This window comes from Mustela nivalis, assembly GCF_964662115.1.
Source record: "Mustela nivalis genome assembly, chromosome: 4".
In the NCBI taxonomy this organism is placed as follows: Eukaryota; Metazoa; Chordata; class Mammalia; order Carnivora; family Mustelidae; genus Mustela; species Mustela nivalis.
The window spans coordinates 12,789,046-12,808,150 of record NC_139023.1 but is presented as its reverse complement, the minus strand read 5'-3'; the positions used below and the strand labels follow the sequence as shown (position 1 = coordinate 12,808,150).

The 19,105-nt window shown below is 38.3% G+C and overlaps 2 protein-coding genes and 1 long non-coding RNA gene across 9 annotated transcripts in view; 2 read left to right on the top strand and 1 right to left on the bottom strand.

Moving 5' to 3' along the window:
• UBA6 (ubiquitin like modifier activating enzyme 6) overlaps positions 1-3,873 on the bottom strand; it is an 85,004-nt gene extending 81,131 nt beyond the window's left edge. For 2 of the 6 annotated variants that reach the window (XM_082726354.1, XM_082726356.1), the window contains exons 1-2: positions 3,738-3,873; positions 1,093-1,155 (exon numbers count right to left, since the gene is read on the bottom strand). In XM_082726354.1, the coding sequence (XP_082582480.1) occupies positions 1,093-1,155; positions 3,738-3,808 (134 nt within the window). In that variant the 5' untranslated portion in view covers positions 3,809-3,873. Of the gene's footprint in view, positions 1-1,092; positions 1,156-3,254; positions 3,662-3,737 lie in introns of those variants that run through there. The other 4 variants (XM_082726359.1, XM_082726357.1, XM_082726358.1 and 1 more) reach the window with 3 other exon arrangements.
• LOC309862498 lies at positions 3,714-7,765 on the top strand. Its single transcript, XR_014310548.1, has 2 exons — positions 3,714-3,842; positions 4,373-7,765. It is a non-coding gene; the product is annotated as an uncharacterized lncRNA (long non-coding RNA).
• Positions 3,857-19,105, top strand: part of LOC309862496 (uncharacterized protein) — an 18,261-nt gene continuing 3,012 nt past the window's right edge. Inside the window, exons 1-2 of one of the 2 annotated variants that reach the window (XM_082726387.1) lie at positions 3,857-4,372; positions 7,628-7,765. In XM_082726387.1, the coding sequence (XP_082582513.1) occupies positions 3,888-4,337 (450 nt within the window). In that variant the 5' untranslated portion in view covers positions 3,857-3,887 and the 3' untranslated portion in view covers positions 4,338-4,372; positions 7,628-7,765. Of the gene's footprint in view, positions 4,373-7,627; positions 7,766-19,105 lie in introns of those variants that run through there. The other variant, XR_014310547.1, reaches the window with a different exon arrangement.

The window sequence follows — 19,105 nt, the reverse complement described above, 5'->3', positions numbered from 1 at the left end:
TCCTAATGTCCTCCATGTTATTCCTTATGTTCCACAAATAAGTGAAACCATATGATAACTGACTTTCTCCTTAAGGTGATTATAAATATAATCAGGAAACCATATGGTAAAATAATTTTCAGAAAGCAAAATTTAGTTTTCTCCCTCTTTTTCCAAGTGTACAACATAAAGCAATAATTGAAATCAACCTATTAAGTTGATTCAGCTCTTCCTAAAATGCTCAAAATTGACTCTGCATCCCACACTAAACAAAAAGGATTAAAAATAAATAGCCCATTATTCCAATTCTTTCTACATAAAATATATTTTCCATAATTATATAGAGAGGAAAGCTAAAAACTTCAAAACTGAGATTATACTATCTTCCATACAAACAATCTGAAGTATTAAAAAAAAGTCTTAAAAGTGATAGCAATATAGGGGCACTTGGCTGGCTGAGTTGAAAGAATGTGCCACTCTTGATGTTGGGGTCCTGAGTTCAAGCCCCACACTGGGTACAGAGGTTACCTGAACAAATAAATCAATAACTTAAAAAAAAAAAAGAAGTACTAGTTATGTATATATTTTTAATTTCTCTTTAACTCTAAGAAAAATATTTTCACTTTATGAAAAGGTACAGTAAATAAGAATCTCACTAAATTCCATTCAAATCATCTTCAACCTCATATTTCCTTGCTGTCTATATCATGCAAACAAGCAATGTGGTCAATGAGATTACACTGAAGTAAATATATTCTCTATATGTTACTGTATGAACCAAAGATGGACTGTTTTTCATGAGACTCTTGCACTATCAAGAACATAAATATGTACTCCTATCCAAAAACAAGAGGAATATTTTATAGTGGGTAACAAAATCATTCTTTGTCATATCACCTAAACCTAAAACAACTGAGACTTAAATATTATTCAAGCTTTCAGACTGCAGGGAAAAAAAAAAATCCAAGAAAACTCGAATTATAACCTCAGAGGAACTCTTAGGATATATTTACAAAACTCTGCAAAGGCCTAATGGTATTTTCAAATAGAGTATTCCATTACTATAGAACAATAAATGAGGAAAATAAGTTTCAGTTTCCCTAAGGTTCTCACCTGTACAATGCATCATCAATCTCCACAGATTCTGCTGATATGATGGGCAAATTTGTATTTGTACTGAAAAAAATAAAACACAACTTATAAGGGCAAGTACAGTTATTCAATATTCACATTCTATAATCTAATACGCAATTACACATGGCATTTACTAGATGGGATTTTACAAACCAGATATATATTTTGTTTTCCATCCCTTTATTTCCATTTTAAAAATAGGTCAAAATTAAATTCACTGACTGCCGGGATGCCTGGGTGGCTCAGTTGGTTAAGCAGCTGCCTTCGGCTCAGGTCATGGTCCCAGCGTCCTGGGATCGAGTCCCACATCGGGCTCCTTGCTCCGCAGGGAGCCTGCTTCTCCCTCTGATTCTGCCTTTCACTCTGTCTGTGTATGCTCGCTCTCGCTCACTCTCTCTCTGACAAATAAATAAATAAAATCTTAAAAAAAAAAAAAAATTCACTGACTGCCTACTCCGTGTGTATTGTAAAATTACAGCCAACGCTTTTATTCTTAGGTGTTATCAGATATTGTTTTACATATATTCTGATGGATCTTTATTTTAGCAATTTTGTTGGGAGTGCCCCATACACCTTCCCCAACATACATACATTGTTTTAAGTGCTTTAGATGTACTAACTCTGTTAACCCTTACAATTTAATGAGACATGCACTATTACCAACTCCACTGAACGGAGAAGTAAAACAGGCTCATAGAAGTTAATTTAAATAACTTGCCCAAGGTTCCAGAGTAGGTAAATGGTAGACCCAGAATGTAAACCTAAGCAGTCTAGCTCTTGATCACCATCCTCTACTGCCTATTGCATTATAGAAGGCATAATGAAAACACTCAACAGTTATCTGTTGAATGAATTTTAAAAATTAAAAAAAGGGGGGGGCTCCAGCTGGTTTGGTTGGTAGAACATGCGACTCTTTCAGGGTTATAAATTTGAGCCCTATGATGGGTGTAGAGATTATTTGAGGAAATTAAAAAAATTTTTAAAGAGCAGCATACTAGCATGATAAGATGTACTTAAAGTGATGTATCACTTACCGTAGCTCAAATTTTTCACAGCGTGGCACACAAAAATGAAATGAAAATAAAAACAGGATAAACACTGGGAAACTGAAATAGTTCCCAGACAGAGGTGGGGGCACTTTGGCCTGAGACACAGTGACTGCTAAGATTAATATCATATTGGCAAAAATGTAATCCATTCCAGGTTCTGGGAAGCTCTAATTATCAATTACAGGATTCTAAAAATAATGGGAAGGCACAAAACTTAGGTTCTGAAATCCAATTTTCAGATTGGTATTGATTGATAAGCCAAAAGATCTGTAAACAGAGTTAATCAAAATGTTATCAGCTTCTAGCTAAGTGATACATGGATAACTCTTAGAAATATTTGATTCCAATTATGAAAGCAAACCAAGAGATAGCTGTATTTAGATCAAATAACATCTAATTAAAACACACACATACACAATATGCCCTGCTTTGGCACAGCAATGAAACACGAAAATAAGCAAAAATTTCCTTATCCCTGGTCTACTTTCACTGTCTTCCTTGCAGGGAGGACACCAGTCTAGTGGGCAAAGCTCCTCAGGAAAGGGGAGATCAGCTCCGTTCTAACCAGCCTTGTCACTTAATGATCTGACTGGCACTTACTCTTCACAAAATCCTGCCTCACCGGAACGTTTCAAAAGTCATTTCTGGAATAACGTCTATAGGGCCATCAAAAATCCTTTAAATAAGGGGAGGTTTTGTCTGTATTACGTAACACCCCCCACGGAAATGTGGCAGGGTTGGCCTGGGCACTACCACGGTACTGACCGCATCCAACCAGCGGAAAAGCTACAGGTTTACGGACAGTTTCCCATTAGCTCCGAATCAGGCACCCAGCCCTCGTACCTCTGGAATACGGAGTTCTGGTGTGCGCGGTAGGCAACTAACCGCTGTGTTAATTACAAGACGGCCGAAAAGGCCGCACACGATCATTTCCACCCCCGATTTTGCAGGCATGCAAAAGATGGGAGGAACCTCAACACCGACAGGCAAATAAGAATGAGTAACTCGTGGGGTTTTTTTCTTTTTTCTTTTTTTTTAAACCGTAGTCAGCGAGGCCTCAGGGTGTCCCGACCGCCTGTGATTCATCATTACCAAGTTCCCTCTGGTAACAGTTTTCAAAGGAGGATCCTGGCGCCGGATCCCGCACAGCGGCGCTCTTCGCTGTCATTTTCGCCGAAGGAAGGAGGGACGGTGTCTGGCAACAAGGCTGCGGAGCTCACGCCGCGCGACCCGGGCCAGAACCCGCCGCCGCGCTCGCCGCACTCCGCCCCACCTCGCGTCCCCTCCCCCCAAACATGTCCGGTGACTGAGAGACCGCAGACCCCAGGCGGAACTGAGAGGGCGCCGAAAGCACCGACAAGCGGCCTTTCTCCTCAGCGAAGCCGGGAGCCGCCGAGGTCCGAACCCACGGCGCCACACCCACCGCGCGCGCTCCTCTCGCCTCCCGGGGCTGGCCCTGCCCGGCTCCGCGGCCTCGCGCGCGCTCCCTCCACGCCCCAGCGGGAGCCGCAGAAGCCGGCGCCCCGCTCCCGGCCGCCACCCCTCGCTGCTTCGCGCTCACACTCCTCCTCTCACCTGACGGCCCCCCAGGACGAGCAGGACGCCTCTTCCCTCTGAGGTGCGGCCACCGGCTCGGACGCCTCCATCGCCTCCAAGAGACGCCGCCGCCGCTGGATACGGGTAGGCAGGGAAGGGGGTGGGACCGCGGGGGTCAAGGGGCGGGTGATGACATCACCGGAGGGGGCGGGGCCGGGGAAGCGCGCCGCCGGCCGGAGCCTTCCCGTCAACCCCGGGGGTGTCCTGGCTTCCGGTTTGGGTGTGGCCGCGGGGGAGCGGGACGGGCCTCGCCGCAGGTGTGCTCCGGGAGCGGCTGGGCTGCGACCGAGCTTCTCGCGGATGGGGTGGGCCGAAGTAGCGACGTTACGCGGTGCCGCAGGCTCTGGGGGAGGCACAGAGGTTCCTGTGGCCGGCAAAGGGATGGGGTTGCGTAGGCCGGAGAGGAAGCCCCTTCATTTAGTAAATACAAAACCGAAAGTGGGTAGCGGGGAGCTCCCGATTTTCGGGGTTTCCGGGGTTCCGTTTTCAAACGTTAGGCGTAAACGTACCATCGTGGGCGTCCAGTGCGTGCCGGCCACTGCCGCAGGTGGACTCGAGTCGTGGTTTTTAGAGCCATGAGTGACATCGTCGTCCGGTTTGCTTCCACTTCACAGGTGAGGGAGAAGAGCTTCCAGACGGCCGGGGTGACTTGGTCAAGGTCACAGACAGGTCACTGTCAGACGAAGTTCTGGACACCTACGGACTCATCTGTTTTTTTCTGTTGGTTCCCCTTTCCCCTTTCTTAGAAAACAACAAGAACCATTAGTACTCAACATTGAGGTTTGTCTTTCATTCTCAACTGCATTTGAGGAAACGTCTGTAGAATTTTAAAAAATTAGAATGTACGATGATTTTATATCAGCGTCTGCAATGTACGATATTTTTAAATTGGAATCTTCTTCCTCTCTGGTGTGGAGAGAGGGTGGAGGCAAAACGGCGTGATCCTTTGTTCTCTTCATTCTCATTTCAACATTGAACGTTTCCAAATACCTGGAAACTTGATGCTGCTTGTCTCTGGCATTTTTCAGGTTTCTTAATCTCGTTCTGTACCTTTTCTACATGGTAATTAAAAGGAACTCGGTCTGTGCCCCATCTTTCAACAGTCTATGTAGTGCTAAGCTTGTACTATGTATATGACACATTGTTATACAATAAAAATGGATACCTTGAATTTCATCCACAACCCACGTTTCTTTACAGTTTAATATCCCTATAATTGGAATGTAGTTTTTCCCTTTTTCATCAAGACAGAAAAAATGGTACTCTTAAATTTGAGGTCATCTTAGATTTAGCGAAATAGAGTGTGCATTATTTCAAAAGCACAACAGATACCCCCAGTTTAATGTATTTTAAGGTATTATTACATTCACAAAATGTAGAAAATTGGAATATCACTAGACTTTAGACAGTGAAACTTACTGTCAAAAGAAAGTGGAACAGCATATTTAAGATACTTAAGGGGAAAATGTAGGCTAAAGATTTTTATGCAGCAAAAGCAACTCTAATGTACAAAGTGTATAAACTATTATCAACACTTGATATGGTATCAATATTTGATGAACTATTGTCATAAAACCTTCCTGAAGAATTACTAGAGAATGAACATCAGACAACCAAAATGACTAGAGGACCTAAGGATGGGCTCAGGTTCTTTCCAGGAAATCATAAACCGTTACATGCATTAGGTTCTGTGTTCCTTCTAGTTTATTCTTTTTTTCTTTTGTAATATTAATACAATATTACAAATATTAATACAATATTTGTTTTGGTGTACTTTTCATCTCTGTAACTCATTTATTTTATAATTGGATATTTGTACCTCTTAATTCCCTTCACCTATTTTACTCATCCTACCCACTCCATTTCTAGTTTATTCTTTTTAAAAAATTTTTTTATTAAGGTGATTTGTTTTAGAGAGAGAGAGCAAGCTTGCAATTGGGAGCAGGGGCAGAAGGAGAGGGAGTAAGTGAATCCTCAAGCAGACTCTATGCTAAGCACAGAGCCCATCACAGGGCTCAAGCCCAGGAACTTGAGATCATAACCTGAGCCAAAATCAAGAGTTGGTCGCTCAACTGACTGAGCCACTCAGGCACTCCTTAATTTGTTCTTTATTACTAATTCTTCTGAGATCTGTCACCTCATTTGTGAATTTTTTTCCCACCCTTTTGAGATAATTAACAAAACTGTAAGATATTTTAACTGCAATGTGATGATTTGATAAAAATATACATTGTAAAAGGATTCCTGCCATCAAGCTGAGTTTTTCTAATTCTGAATCATGTTGCTCTTTGCTACTTTTTATTTTTTTTTGTTTAGGTAGTTTAAAAATAGTAAGTTTTGATCTATTTTTGTGACACATCTTTCAGTTATGTTTTCATCATCTGTAATGATGATGTTATGCTCTTTTTTAAAAATAATAATTTTGTATAGTGTTTGAGCTTAGAGTTTTTTTTGTTGTTCATTTTTGTCAAATTATTACTCCCGAATTTTTAGTATGGGCGAGGCTTCCTCATTCAGAAGGCTAAGTCCATTAGTAAAAGAATATATATTAAGAAAGTCGAGTTTCTAATTTATTGCAGGGAGGGAGTTCACATTCCAGAACTATGGGATGCCTCACCAAACAAAGGAATAGATAGGAATTCCTTTGTTATAGGAATTTGGGGAAGTGTGGAGTTGAGAAGAAATTGAAATGAAGTAGTGGTGTGTAGGCTCAAAAGAAAGTGAGGCTTTTGTAAAGGGGTCTCCGTTCTTTCTGGACTCCAACATAGACACAGGCTGCATTTTTTCTGGAAACTGCAGTTAAAAAAGTTGTGTCTTTTGTCCACAAACCCGTTTTTAAATTTTTTATTTATTTATTTTTTTGGGTGCCGAAACCTTGGAACGAACAAACCACTTTTTTTAAAGTTCTGCCCCTGGGTTGGAAGTAGAGACTGCTGCTCTGTGTTAAATGATTTAGGTCATCTAGCTAAGATTAGGATATTTTAATCTTAATGGATTGATTTCAAAGAGCAAGCTTTTAGACAATCTGTGATTTTAGAGAAAAAGATTCTTTGTGAGTAAAAAAAAAGAGAGAGTAGCAGTTTAAAACCCCCAAAGTCGGGGGGTTTTCTGACAATTTACACAGCATGTTTGTGGGAAAAATATTATCTTCTGTTAACTTTACAGCTGGCTTTACCTGCATCTATTATCTATACCTGATGAATGGCAAAGCAGATTTATGCATTCTTAGTCCAAGTTTATCTTTCCTTTCTCACAGCGATGAAGTTTTAGAATATAAGTGAGGTTCAGTGGGGTAGAGTCTGGAGCTGATGGCCAAGAAAGAATTCTTGAGACGTCTTTGGTGCAAAATGATGGTTTATTAAAGCTGAGGACAGGACCCGTGGGTAGAAAGAGCTGCTGCCTTGGGGATTGTGAGGGATGGATTATTATATACTATGGGGTTGGGGGAGGTAAGGAAAAGGGAGGGTTTGAAAGAACTTTCCTATATTAAAGAAGACACGCAGGATACCAGAGCTTTGCTATTTGTCTAGATAAGGTTGTTTTTTCTTTTTGTAAGGTATTAGTAGTATGATAGTGGAAAGCTTCGTGGAGGAATGTCACACTCCTGCTATTACACGTCCTTATAAATTAGCTTTAGGTTTGGAAGAAATTTAACCTTATTTACACTTCCCTGTGCCTCAGCCTCCCTCCATTTTATGGAGGGGAAGATGACGTTAAGGCTTCAGGAACTGAGTTATGGGTCTTTGGAAGTTAGGCTATTGATAAGAAAGCATCTTCTTTGTAAATCACTAGGATATTTGTAAACTAAGGGGGACTCAGGTCTTGCAGGATTGTGATCTCTATAAATTAACTATTTGTTTTTCCTTTAGGGCATCCAGGAATGCCTGAAGAAATGTTGCATATATCCCATGGGGGGGGGGTTGCGGGGTGTCATCTTCTGTTTTGTTCTCAGCTTCACTCTGTTCCCTTATCAACAGCTTTCAATAAAACTTATCTAACATCCAAAAGCTCTCTTTTCTGCTGCTTCTGTGAAATATTAAAAAAAATGTGGTTTGATTTTGTGATTTCCTGACTCTTCCCTTCTCAGTTTTGTCAAAGACCCACTGTCTCTTTCCTTTATTTGTGTCCCTGTGCTGCATATATATATATATATATATATATATATATATATATATATATATATATATGTTTTCATAGTTATATTTTGAAGGCATAATACAATAATTTATTTTAAAATATTTTGGCATAATTTTAGAAATTTTAAAATTAGAAAAGTTGCAAATGTAAGACAGAGTTTTTTTCTTTTTAATTTTTAAATTTTTTTATTAACATATAATGTATTTTTAGCCCCAGGGGTACAGGTCTGTGAATCGCCAGGTTTACACACTGCACAGCACTCACCATAGCACATACCCCCTTCCCCCAGCAACCTTCAGTTTGTTTTGTGAGATTAAGAGTCTGTTATGGTTTGTCTCCCTCCTGATCCCATCTTGTTTCATTTATTCTTTTCCTACCCCCAACCCCCCCCCCCAACGTTGCATCTCCCTTTCCTCATATCAGGGAGATCATATGATAGTTGTCTTTCTCCTATTGACTTATTTCCCTAAGCATAATCCCCTCTAGTTCCAAATGACAAGATTTCATTTCTTTTGATGGCTGCATAGAATTCCATTGTATATATATACCACTTCTTCTTTATCCATTCATCTGTTGATGGACATCTGGGTTCTTTCCATAGTTTGGCTATTGTGGACATTGCTGCTATAAACATTCAGGCACACATGCCCCTTCGGATCACTACATTTATATCTTTAGGGTAAATACCCAGTAGAGCTATTGCTGGGTCGTAGGGTATCTATTTTCAACTTTTTGAGGAACCTTCTTGCTGTTTTCCAGAGTGGTTGCACCAGCTTGCATTCTCACCAACAGTGTAGGAGGGTTCCCCTTTCTCCATATCCTCACCAGCATCTGTCATTTCCTGACTTGTTAATTTTAGCCATTTTGACTAGTGTGAGGTATTTTCTCATTGTGGTTTTGATTTGTATTTCCCTGATGCCAAGTGATACTGAACACCTTTTCATGTGTCTGTGGGCCATCTGGATGTCTTCTTTGTAGAAGGGCAGAGAATTTTTATATATACTTTACTCAGCTTCCTCTAATGATAACATCTTATATAACCATGGTACATTTTTCAAAACAAAGGAATTTTTAAAAAAGATTTTATTTATTTGACAGAGAGAGACAGAGCAAGAAAGGGAACACAAGCAGGGGGAGTGGGAGAGGGAGAAGCAGGCTTCCCGCTGAGCAGGGAGCCTGATGCGATGCGGGGCTCAATCCCATGACCCTAGGATCATGACCTGAGCCAAAGGCAGATGCTTAATGACTAAACCACCCAGGTGCCCCAAAACAAAGGAATTGATATTGGTAAAATACTCCTAAATAGCTATACACTTTATCTGTATTTCACCAGTTTTTCACTAATGTTATTTTTTTCTGTTCTGGATCCAATCCAAGATACAACAATGCATTTAAAATCTCCCCATCTTGATCATTATATGGTTTACATTGTTATGAATATCTTCGTGAAATCTTAAATGCCAATTGGATTTCTATAAATCAAATAGTTCACATATAGGAAGTACTGAGTCCCGAGGTCAGAACTTCATGAACATAGTTGGAAAACAGCCAACCTCCTGCGTTTTGAGGCAGGTTTCTTTGCCCAAAGGTGTTGCAGTAGCTTGAACTGGCTTGAAGCTAACTATTTAGAAGAACCCAGAGAAATTCCTTTGTGAAGGAAATAAACTTTTACAAAATGCAAATATTCTCTTAAGTTGTCTATGAATTAGAATATGTATATAATACATTTTCCTGAAATATTTTTAAAATATTGCCTGCAGAGCAATAAATAGACAAATCATAGGTTAAAAATTAAATATAACTTTCCAAGACACTTTTCTTATTTGACTTAACTACTTATGCAACATTAAATGGAGGTAAAATGTAATAAATGATACTTCTAATTTTAACTTGCTATTATTGATAGAAAACAGGTAACAAACCTAAAAATGCCTAAGAGAGGCTTCAGATCCTTGTGGCTTTCTAGGAAATGTCCTGTATGTGCATTAGGTTCTGCCCTAATTGGAGGATAAGGTCACCCTCATAAAGAAAATTCCTTTTATGGGGAGCCTGGGTAGCTCAGTCATTAAGTGGCTGCCTTCAGCTCATGATCCCAGGGTCCTGGGATTGAGCCTCACATAGAGCTCCCTCCTCAGCAGGAAGCCTGCTTCTCCCTCTCCTACTACCTACCTGCTTGTGTTCCCTCTCTTGCTATGTCTCTCTCTGTCAAATAAATAAATAAAAATCTTTTTTTTTAAAAAAGCCTTTATAATAGAGGACATTCAAAGCCCTATTCCAAAGATCCAAATTCAGCCACAATCACTGTTCACCATCACACTCAGATTGCCTCCCAAAGTTACACTTTTTTTTTTTTTTTCTTGACGGAAACAATGTTCACATGGTCCTCCTCATCCTTGGCTTATTTTTCCACCTTCAATTTGATAACCAGAACCTCTAGCCCCAGGGGCCATCAAAATTCAGATACCAGAATCCCTTGGCTAGCCTGTTAAAGCACAGATTGTGGACCCCTGCTAGCATTCCTGCTTCAGTATGCCTGGGTAGGGCCTGAGAATTTGCATTTCTAACAAATTCCCTACGGATGTGTATGTGTGGTGCTGCCAGACCTATGACCATATTTAGCACTGCTTCAACCTGCTTCCTCTAATGTATGCTTTGCCCATGGGTGTATATGTTCTCTTTCTCGCTCTCTGCCTTTCATTTACTACCAAGGGAGAGAGGACAGACAGACAAGAATCCTTAGCCCTGAGCCCATATAAATATCAGGTAGAAGGGAAGGAGCACAGAATGAAACTGAGAAAGAACTGTGAGTGACATGGGAAGAAAACCAGGAGGGGATGGTTTCACAGAAAGAAGAGTGTCTCAGCTGGGAAGTGAAGAGCTGTAGGATTCCATCACTATCCAGTTCCACTCATGTATTGATGCTGGGCTTTCTCCTCAAATTCTTAAAAACTTATCCTTCTTCCTTTTAAGGGGAATTAAAAATGTACTAGACTAATGAAAAGTAGGATTTCCACACAGAGTGGTTATTCAGATAGAGGCTCAGCACTGTTGAGGACATTGACTATTTTCATGAGTGATCAAGGGAGGATGTGCAGAATTCTGAAAATGGAAGGCAATCACTAGATAAGGATAAGGAAGCCATCAATAGGTTGCCTGCATGAGGGCAATATGCTTTACTCAGTTGAAGGAAGAAGGATGGCCTTCAGACATCAGTTTAGCTTCCACGAAGCTCCCTTGTGCTTGGCTCTCTCCTGACCCACTGCCATCTCATGTAGTTTCTCATAAGTCAAGCCTACTCTTCCATCTCTCTCTACTCCAGTATTTTCCCACATATGATGAAGTCCTTCTCCACCTGAGCTCCTTAAAGAGAGAATGGACAGTTGTTTGAATATTGATGAGCATTACAGTAAGTCCAGAATAGAGAAATCACCATTAGTTTTGATAGTAGGGTGATTTTTGGTGGCCTTGGTAAGAGTTTCAGTGGAGTAGAAGGAACAGAATCCAGGTTAACATATGTTGAAGATTAAAAGGGAAGTAAGGAAGAGGAGTGATCAGCCGTGGACAACTCTAGAGTTGTCATTTTTTCTGTGAAGAATAGAAAAATGGATTGTGGATAGTGAATCATATATATAATTGATTTTTTTAAAATGATGTGAGACGATAAAGTATTTTTCTATGCCAATGGGAATGATTTAGTAGAGAGGGAAAGATTGATGGTGTAGGAAAGAGATCTGAAGAAATTATGCCCTTGAAAGTTGAGAGGGAATGGTATCTAGAACAGAGGGGGAGGGATTGGCCTTTAAGTGGAGCGGGGAAAAGTCTTCCGTTGTAATAGGAGAATACAGAGAACGGATGTCCTTGAGGAAATTTTATAGATTTAGTAGTGAGAAGTTGAGAGATCTCTCCTCTGACGGATCTTTGTCAGTTTCTGCATTTGTATTTCTCTGAGATCTATTTCTATTGAATGTGAAGGTGTTATTCTGATGGTGGTGGTATTTTGTCAAATGGCAGGTTATGGGATTATCACAGTAGACTTGGGAAGACTTTGTGAAGTAGTTCTGGGAACTGCATCTATTGGGGTAAGCAGTTGTTTGTAGAGAAACCAGCTATTAGTAAAAATATAAAGCTCAGCCTAGAAAGTGGAACACATCTAACATATTTAGTGATAAATAATGAGAAGTTGAGGGGAACTGCTAATAATGGGGAAAGAAGTAGTTGAGATATAGCAAGACACATCCTATAATGTGGGTGGAGCACAATAATTAGAACTATATAAACGCAGGCAGAATTAAAAGTTTTGGTACACAGCCTGGCATATAGTTTGCAGCTGTGATGTCTGAAATCAGCATGTCCTTCCCTAGTTAAAGCTGATTTAGGAACAGAGTTCAGTCCAAGTGTGATGGAAAGGAGGCGTTAGAATGGCAAATACGAGGCACGACCTCATTCTAGCAAGTATAACTTTCTGGAGAGGTCATCAAGATGGTGAACTTGGCAAGAAAATAAGATTTTATCTTTTTACTAGGACTAATGTATAAATTTGGGAAGTGGAAAGTGACCTAGAAATAACATAGGGGTGGGGGCCTGAGTGGGTTATTTGGTTAAGCATCTCACTCTTGATCTCAGCTCAGGTCTTGATCTCTGTGTCTTGAATTCAAGCCCTGTGTTGGGTTCCATACTGGGCGTGGAGCCTACTTAAAAAGGAAAAAAAAAAAAAAAAAAAAAAAAAAAGAATGCAGGGGTTTATTTCCTTCCTATCAGAGGATTCATGTTTTCTGGGGCCTGAAGTTTTTATAGTTTTGAGAGCTCTCTGTAATACATAAGTGGGGATAAAAGAAAAAAAATTGTTAGAATGAGAAAGGAAATCACAAATTATAAAAAGCTGACAAATACCATAAACATCAATCTATAAAAATAATGAAATAATTTTAACCATTAATTCCTTGCCATAATCTAAAGTACTTTTTTCCCTAAGCTATTTTGAATGTAAACTCTCTAATTATGTTTTTATGTAATAAGGTTTTATAATATAACTTCCTATATATTTATAATTTTAAAAACTTTCTTTCAATTTCACAATTCTTTATTAGTAATGACCTCTGATACTTTGAGGTGCATAAAACAGACATACTTGATGTATTTAGTACTGCATATACTTGTGTCCTACAAATACAGAAATTCAGGTACATTGTACATTTTCAGTCAAAAATGAAAAAATATATTTGTATATCCTGCATTGTTGAGTATATTTCTGAACAGAGAATTTCCATTTTGACTCAGATTTGATGAGGACCAAATCTTTTCCTTATTATTCTCCATGTGGAGTAATTGGTTTTCTATTGTTGCATAATTAATTACCACAAACATAGCAACGTAAAGCAACACACATTTCTTATGTCACAGCTTCTGTAGCTACACAGTCCTGGAGGGACCCTGGGTCCTCTGCTCAGGGGCTCATCAGGCTGTAATCAAGACGTGGGCCAGGGTGTGCTCTTCTCTGGAGGATGGACTAAGGAGGAATCCACTTCCAAGTTTATTCAGGTGTGTTGGCAAAATTCACCTTCCTGCATTTGTGTGACTGAGGACCCAACCATCATGGGAAACTACCCATAAGTCCTAGCGGCTGCCCATGATGTCTTCTCTGCAGAGGTAGTTCACAGCATGGCTGTTTGCTTCTTCAAGAGCAGCAGAATATTTGGTTCCAGTCAGCAAAGATGGAGTCTTATATAACAGAACATAATCATGGGAATGACACCCCATCACCTTTGCCTTATATTATAACCCAACCAAGGGAGTCACATCCCATGAGCTTTGCCATAAGTAAAGCATGGTTGGAAGCAAATCACAGGCTCCATCTGCCCTCAGAGTGGATTATACAAAGTTGTGATTTATTGGGAAATACTTTAAGGTGTTCATCCTGACGACTGGAAAAATTTTCCATAGACCAGATTCTGTACATTTTATATCCTGTTTTCCCTCCATGACCCACATAGTTCTGGTGCTGTATGTACTGTATGTCTGGACACATTTATATCATGACATGACCTCTGACCTTACACTTCCCTGCCACTATGAGAGATAAATCAGTATGATGACTACCGATATTTTATCTAGCGCTGTGCCTAGGAGCTTACTATGACGGTTAGCAGTGACTTAACTGTACATGAAAGTGACCAAGAGCCACATAATATACCTCTAGATTCAGTGTTAATATATCCCTATTTTAACTCGCCCTTGGCAGGATCCTATAGAGATCCATGGCCGTTCCAAAACTGACTCCTCTGAGGGGAAGAGTGCAACAAAGGGAAACAAGAAGGGAAAGAGATAGTCTTAACCCATTGCAATTATAATATCTTATTTTTGTAAATTTTATAAAAATATATGACATTCCCAGGGCCTCAGGAGGGAACGGAATAAGTAAGGAACTTGAAGTTAAGTTTTATTAGTGTCATGGAAAATCTGCTTCAGATTGCCACATATTTAATTACTAATTTATTTGACAGTTACTCTCTGGATCTGAAGTGATAGCCAGGATTTTAAAAACTTATGAAAATTTCTTACCCAGTGGAATGATAAAAAACAGGCAAACGAAAAACAGGGACCAAGAGTTTCCAAGAAAGTAAATTGAGCAGAAGCCATCCTCTGCATCTACTGAACATTCCAATTACGGGAGTTTAAAATATTTGGATTTAGATTATGGAAAAAATAAAATCTGTTCTTTCCCCTAAGGCTATATTTACTATGCAATTACTATGCTATGATGATAACTGTATGTAGTCTGTATATTTTGTATTAAATTGTGTTCTATTTAAACTTTGTGGTATATGTATTTTCAATTTTATTTTGATAGTAGAAATCACTGCTGCTTTCTGGCCTCCAAAACATTCTCTTTCTGCTCTTAGGACACAGAAAGAGAGAGACAGGACAGAGAGAGAAAAGAGAAGTAGGAGAGGTAGGGGGGAGAGAGAGAAAGAGAGTGGGAAAAGAGAGACAGAGAGAATGAAGTACATTCTTTATTTTTGTTATCTGATAACTAAATATTCAGGGAAAGGAGCCCTGCCTCCCTAAAATGAAACATACCCTCAAGGTGTTTAAGGTAATCCCCCTCTCCTTTGCTAGTGATTGGTTTAGAATTGGCCATGTGTTCCAATTCTAGTTCATTTAAAAGCAGGCGCTGAAAGTTCTGGGAAGGAGAGCCATGTTTGAGACTTAGAATGGCAACTAACTCCTAAGGAAAGCCGTGTGGAAGCAGAGAAAATGACTCAAAGCTCTGAATTAACCAATTCTGCATGCTTACCTGTGAACGTCCTGTAACATGAGATGAAAACATGTGACTTCTATGGCGATTCAGAGACCTGAACCCTTGGGGCTAATAATACATTAGATGTTAATAAAAAAAAATAAAAAATTTTAGTGAACCATGAGAGACTATGGACTCTGAAAAACAATCTGAGGGTTTTGAAGGGGCGGGGGGGGGTGGGTGGGAGGTCGAGGTACCAGGTGGTGGGTATTAGAGAGGGCACGGATTGCATGGAGCACTGGGTGTGGTACAAAAACAAAGAATACTGTTATGCTGAAAATAAATTAAAAAATTAAAATAAATAAATAAATAAATAAATAAACAAAAGTCAAATAAAAAATTAAAAAAAGTCACTTTTAATCTGACGTTTCTAATACGGCAGAAAACACTCTAACAGTTTTAACAGCAGAATGTTTAACAGCAGAGAGTTTAACAGCAGAAAACACTCTAACAGAAATAGTGACATGTAAAATACAAACACACACACAAATAACATTTTTTTTCTCATTACAAAAGCAATATATGTTCATTCTGGAAATTTGGAATTACAGGAATTCACAAGAAAGATTAAAAAAAATCACTCAGAGATAATGATATCAATAGTTTTTTTATATATTCTATTGAACCTATACATGCATTTTATATATTACATAACTTTAAAAATTAGGCTAATAGTTTTAAACTTGATTTTTTAAACTTAATAACCCTAACAATTGAAGATTTAAATAAATTAGTTTTAATTAGAGATTAAACTCAACCTTATTCTTTTATTTAGTTTCCTATGGACACAATTTTTAGTAATTAGACAAGCTCAAAGAATTGGCTCAACATTTGAAATTAGGCTAAAGATAAAACAGATGAAATTCTAAACGTATTTTAACTGCCCATAAATATTATCTTTATGATTACAAAGTAAATTGTGAGATCATGTCACTTTAAAGAATTTCCTACCTCATTTACACCTATGTATATATATATATATATATATATATATATATATACTCCTTAGAAAATAAAGTTTGTGATACTACCTCATTTGTGATCCTACCTCATTTATACCTATATATATATTATATATATATACACATATATATGTACACACACATATATATATACATATATATACTCCTTAGAAAGTAAAGTTTATGATACCCATTCCTTTTCTGGTATTTTTTTTCCCTTCTTAGTTGGAGGAGCTAATTCAATTTCAGCTCTGTTTCTTAAGCCGAAATTGAATTAGTGCAATCATTGTTCAATTCATTGTCATCCATTTATATCATTTATTGACTAAATTGAATTGCAAGAGGAAACCCAAATTATAGCCAGTTTTATATGCTAAGTAAAAGAAGATAGCCTAGATAAAATCTTAATTATCTATATATTGGATTCACTCTACAGAGCATATCCTTTTTTTACAAGGAATCTTCATCTTTTATTATGATTGGAAATAGAGCAAATGACTGTAATATCAAATAGTGAATGTTCTCTGTTGAATGGTAGATCTTTAATTTAATGCCACATTTACCTTTTGAGCTATAAATTTTAATTTACATATCCATATTATAATTTATGGACTGAAATATTTATATAATATACTTATTTCTGAAAAGTTTTTCATTACATAAGAAGCCTTAAGAAAATTTCTGAATCTGAAATGGTGAGTAACCAAATTGAAACAGTCCAGTTTAATAGTACCATTAGTATGCATGCATATAAGCAAATGAATACACTCATTTTTTAAAAAAAAAGATTTTTATTTATTTACTTGAGAGAGAGTGAGAGAGAGCACAGAGGGAGAGGGAGAAGCAGACTCCCCACTGATCAGGGAGCCCTATGCAGGGTGATCCCAGAATCCTGAGATCATGACAGGCAGATGCTTAGCTAAGACTGAGCCAGCCAGGTGCCCCCCACTTTAAAGATTTTTATGTATTTAAAATGAATATGATCTGATACAATTTTATTGTAAGACACTTTCTTTTTTTTTTTTTTTAATTTTTTATTTTTCATAAACATATATTTTTATCCCCAGGGGTACAGGTCTGTGAATCACCAGGTTTACACACTTCACAGCACTCACCAAAGCACATACCCTCCCCAATGTCCATAATCCCACCCCCTTCTCCCAAACCCCCTCCCCCCAGCAACCCTCAGTTTGTTTTGTGAGATTCTTATACAAAATCGATTCGGGGCTCAACCTTTCTTTGTGACTTGAACTCCTTTGGCAGTTGGTTTGGCCTATAAACCCCTTTCAGGATAATGTTTCTGAATGCATAAAATAATACAAATAGAAATAAGAGGAAAGCAGTTGCATTGAAATACAGCTTTGTATATGGACCATAGGTTATAAACCCCTGCACCAAATTTTGAATAGCCCTTTAGTTAATGTATAAAAAATGCCTGAGAACATACCTAAAGAAAACAGTTTCTTAAACATCCAAGAGCCAAGCTGACGTATGTGTTCATTAAGCACATATCTAATGAAGCCCTTAAATTACGTCTTATATATGTGTGTTATTTTGTCTTTAAATATGGAAGCAAGAATTATCATCAATTTAGGATTAAGTATATGATAAAGATTAAAGAAGAAGATTGATTTGCTGTGGCTTATCAATGGTATTGTGTCACCTGGTAGAACTGTTAAATCTTTAAAAGATTTTACTTATTTATTTGAGAGAGAGAGAGAGAGAGTAAGAGAGAGCATGAGAGAGCAGAAGGTCAGAGGGAGAGCCAGACTCCCCACGGAGCTAGGCGCCGGATATGAGACTCGATCCTGGTACTCCAGGACCATGACCTGAGCTAAAGGCAAGTTGCTTAACCAACTGAGCCACCCAGGCACCCTAAATCTTTGCATCAATCTACATGACTTAAAAGTTAACTTTGAGCATTTTAGCATGTTACAAATTTTGAGCCTTGCCCAACTCAACTGTAGAGTTGGCACATGGATTGATTAATTAAAGGTATGGGCTTAGTAAAATAGAAAATATGAATGAAAGAGTAGAAGGAAGGAGTGAATCGTGGCAAATAGGATCAGTGAAAGTGGAATCGGAAAAATAATGTAAGATATGGAAACACACACAGTTACACTGAAGAGTATGTATGAGAAGAGAAAAATAAGGAAAGACTACCATTAGTTTGATTAGTAATTTGCTTTCCACAGTTTCACTGCTCTGGAAAACTTGAAATTATATTTCATCTTTGAGAGCCACTACATATCTCATATGAATATAATGGTATTTTGCCTATTTTTAGAGAAGTTAAATGAGGCTGAATTTCTTTAAAGTCCTTTATAAACTTTTCTTGTCATGTATATTATATTCTCATAATTTTCATCCTTCCCCTTTCTCATGGAACAGGTAGAAATAGGCCTGAATTAAAAGAGGTATCGTGCCCCACATATTTTGAAAACCATACCACTTAATGTGAATATTAGTAGGTGTTAGTTACACATTTACAGTTTTTCTTTTCCTTTTTTCAATACTTTGTTGGTCTCTTTGACCTGTATATATTAAAACTGTAGCGTTCAGTGTTCTTACGTATCAAATATCTTTTCACTTATGTTTTTGGTTGATTTCTTATTTTTCTCAGGGACTTCTGATTTTACTTTAGAAAATTTTATGTTAGTAAAATCAGAAGATAGAAAAAAACTCTCTCACATTAAAACAGAGGGTATATTATGTATAAAACATAGTCTTTCTTTATTGTATTTAAAAACAGTGTTATTACTCCAGTTAATTACCACGAACTCCACTGACCATGCATCCTGGAGGAATGTTCTAATCCCTGTCCAAACGCTACTCCCTCTAGGCCTCCCCTTTCTAGGAGGGCATTTCTCACGGTTCCATGTAAAGACTAGGAGGAAGGGGAGCTACAGTGGAATGGATGGCGAGCTGCTTGCTGACTACTTCAAACTTCA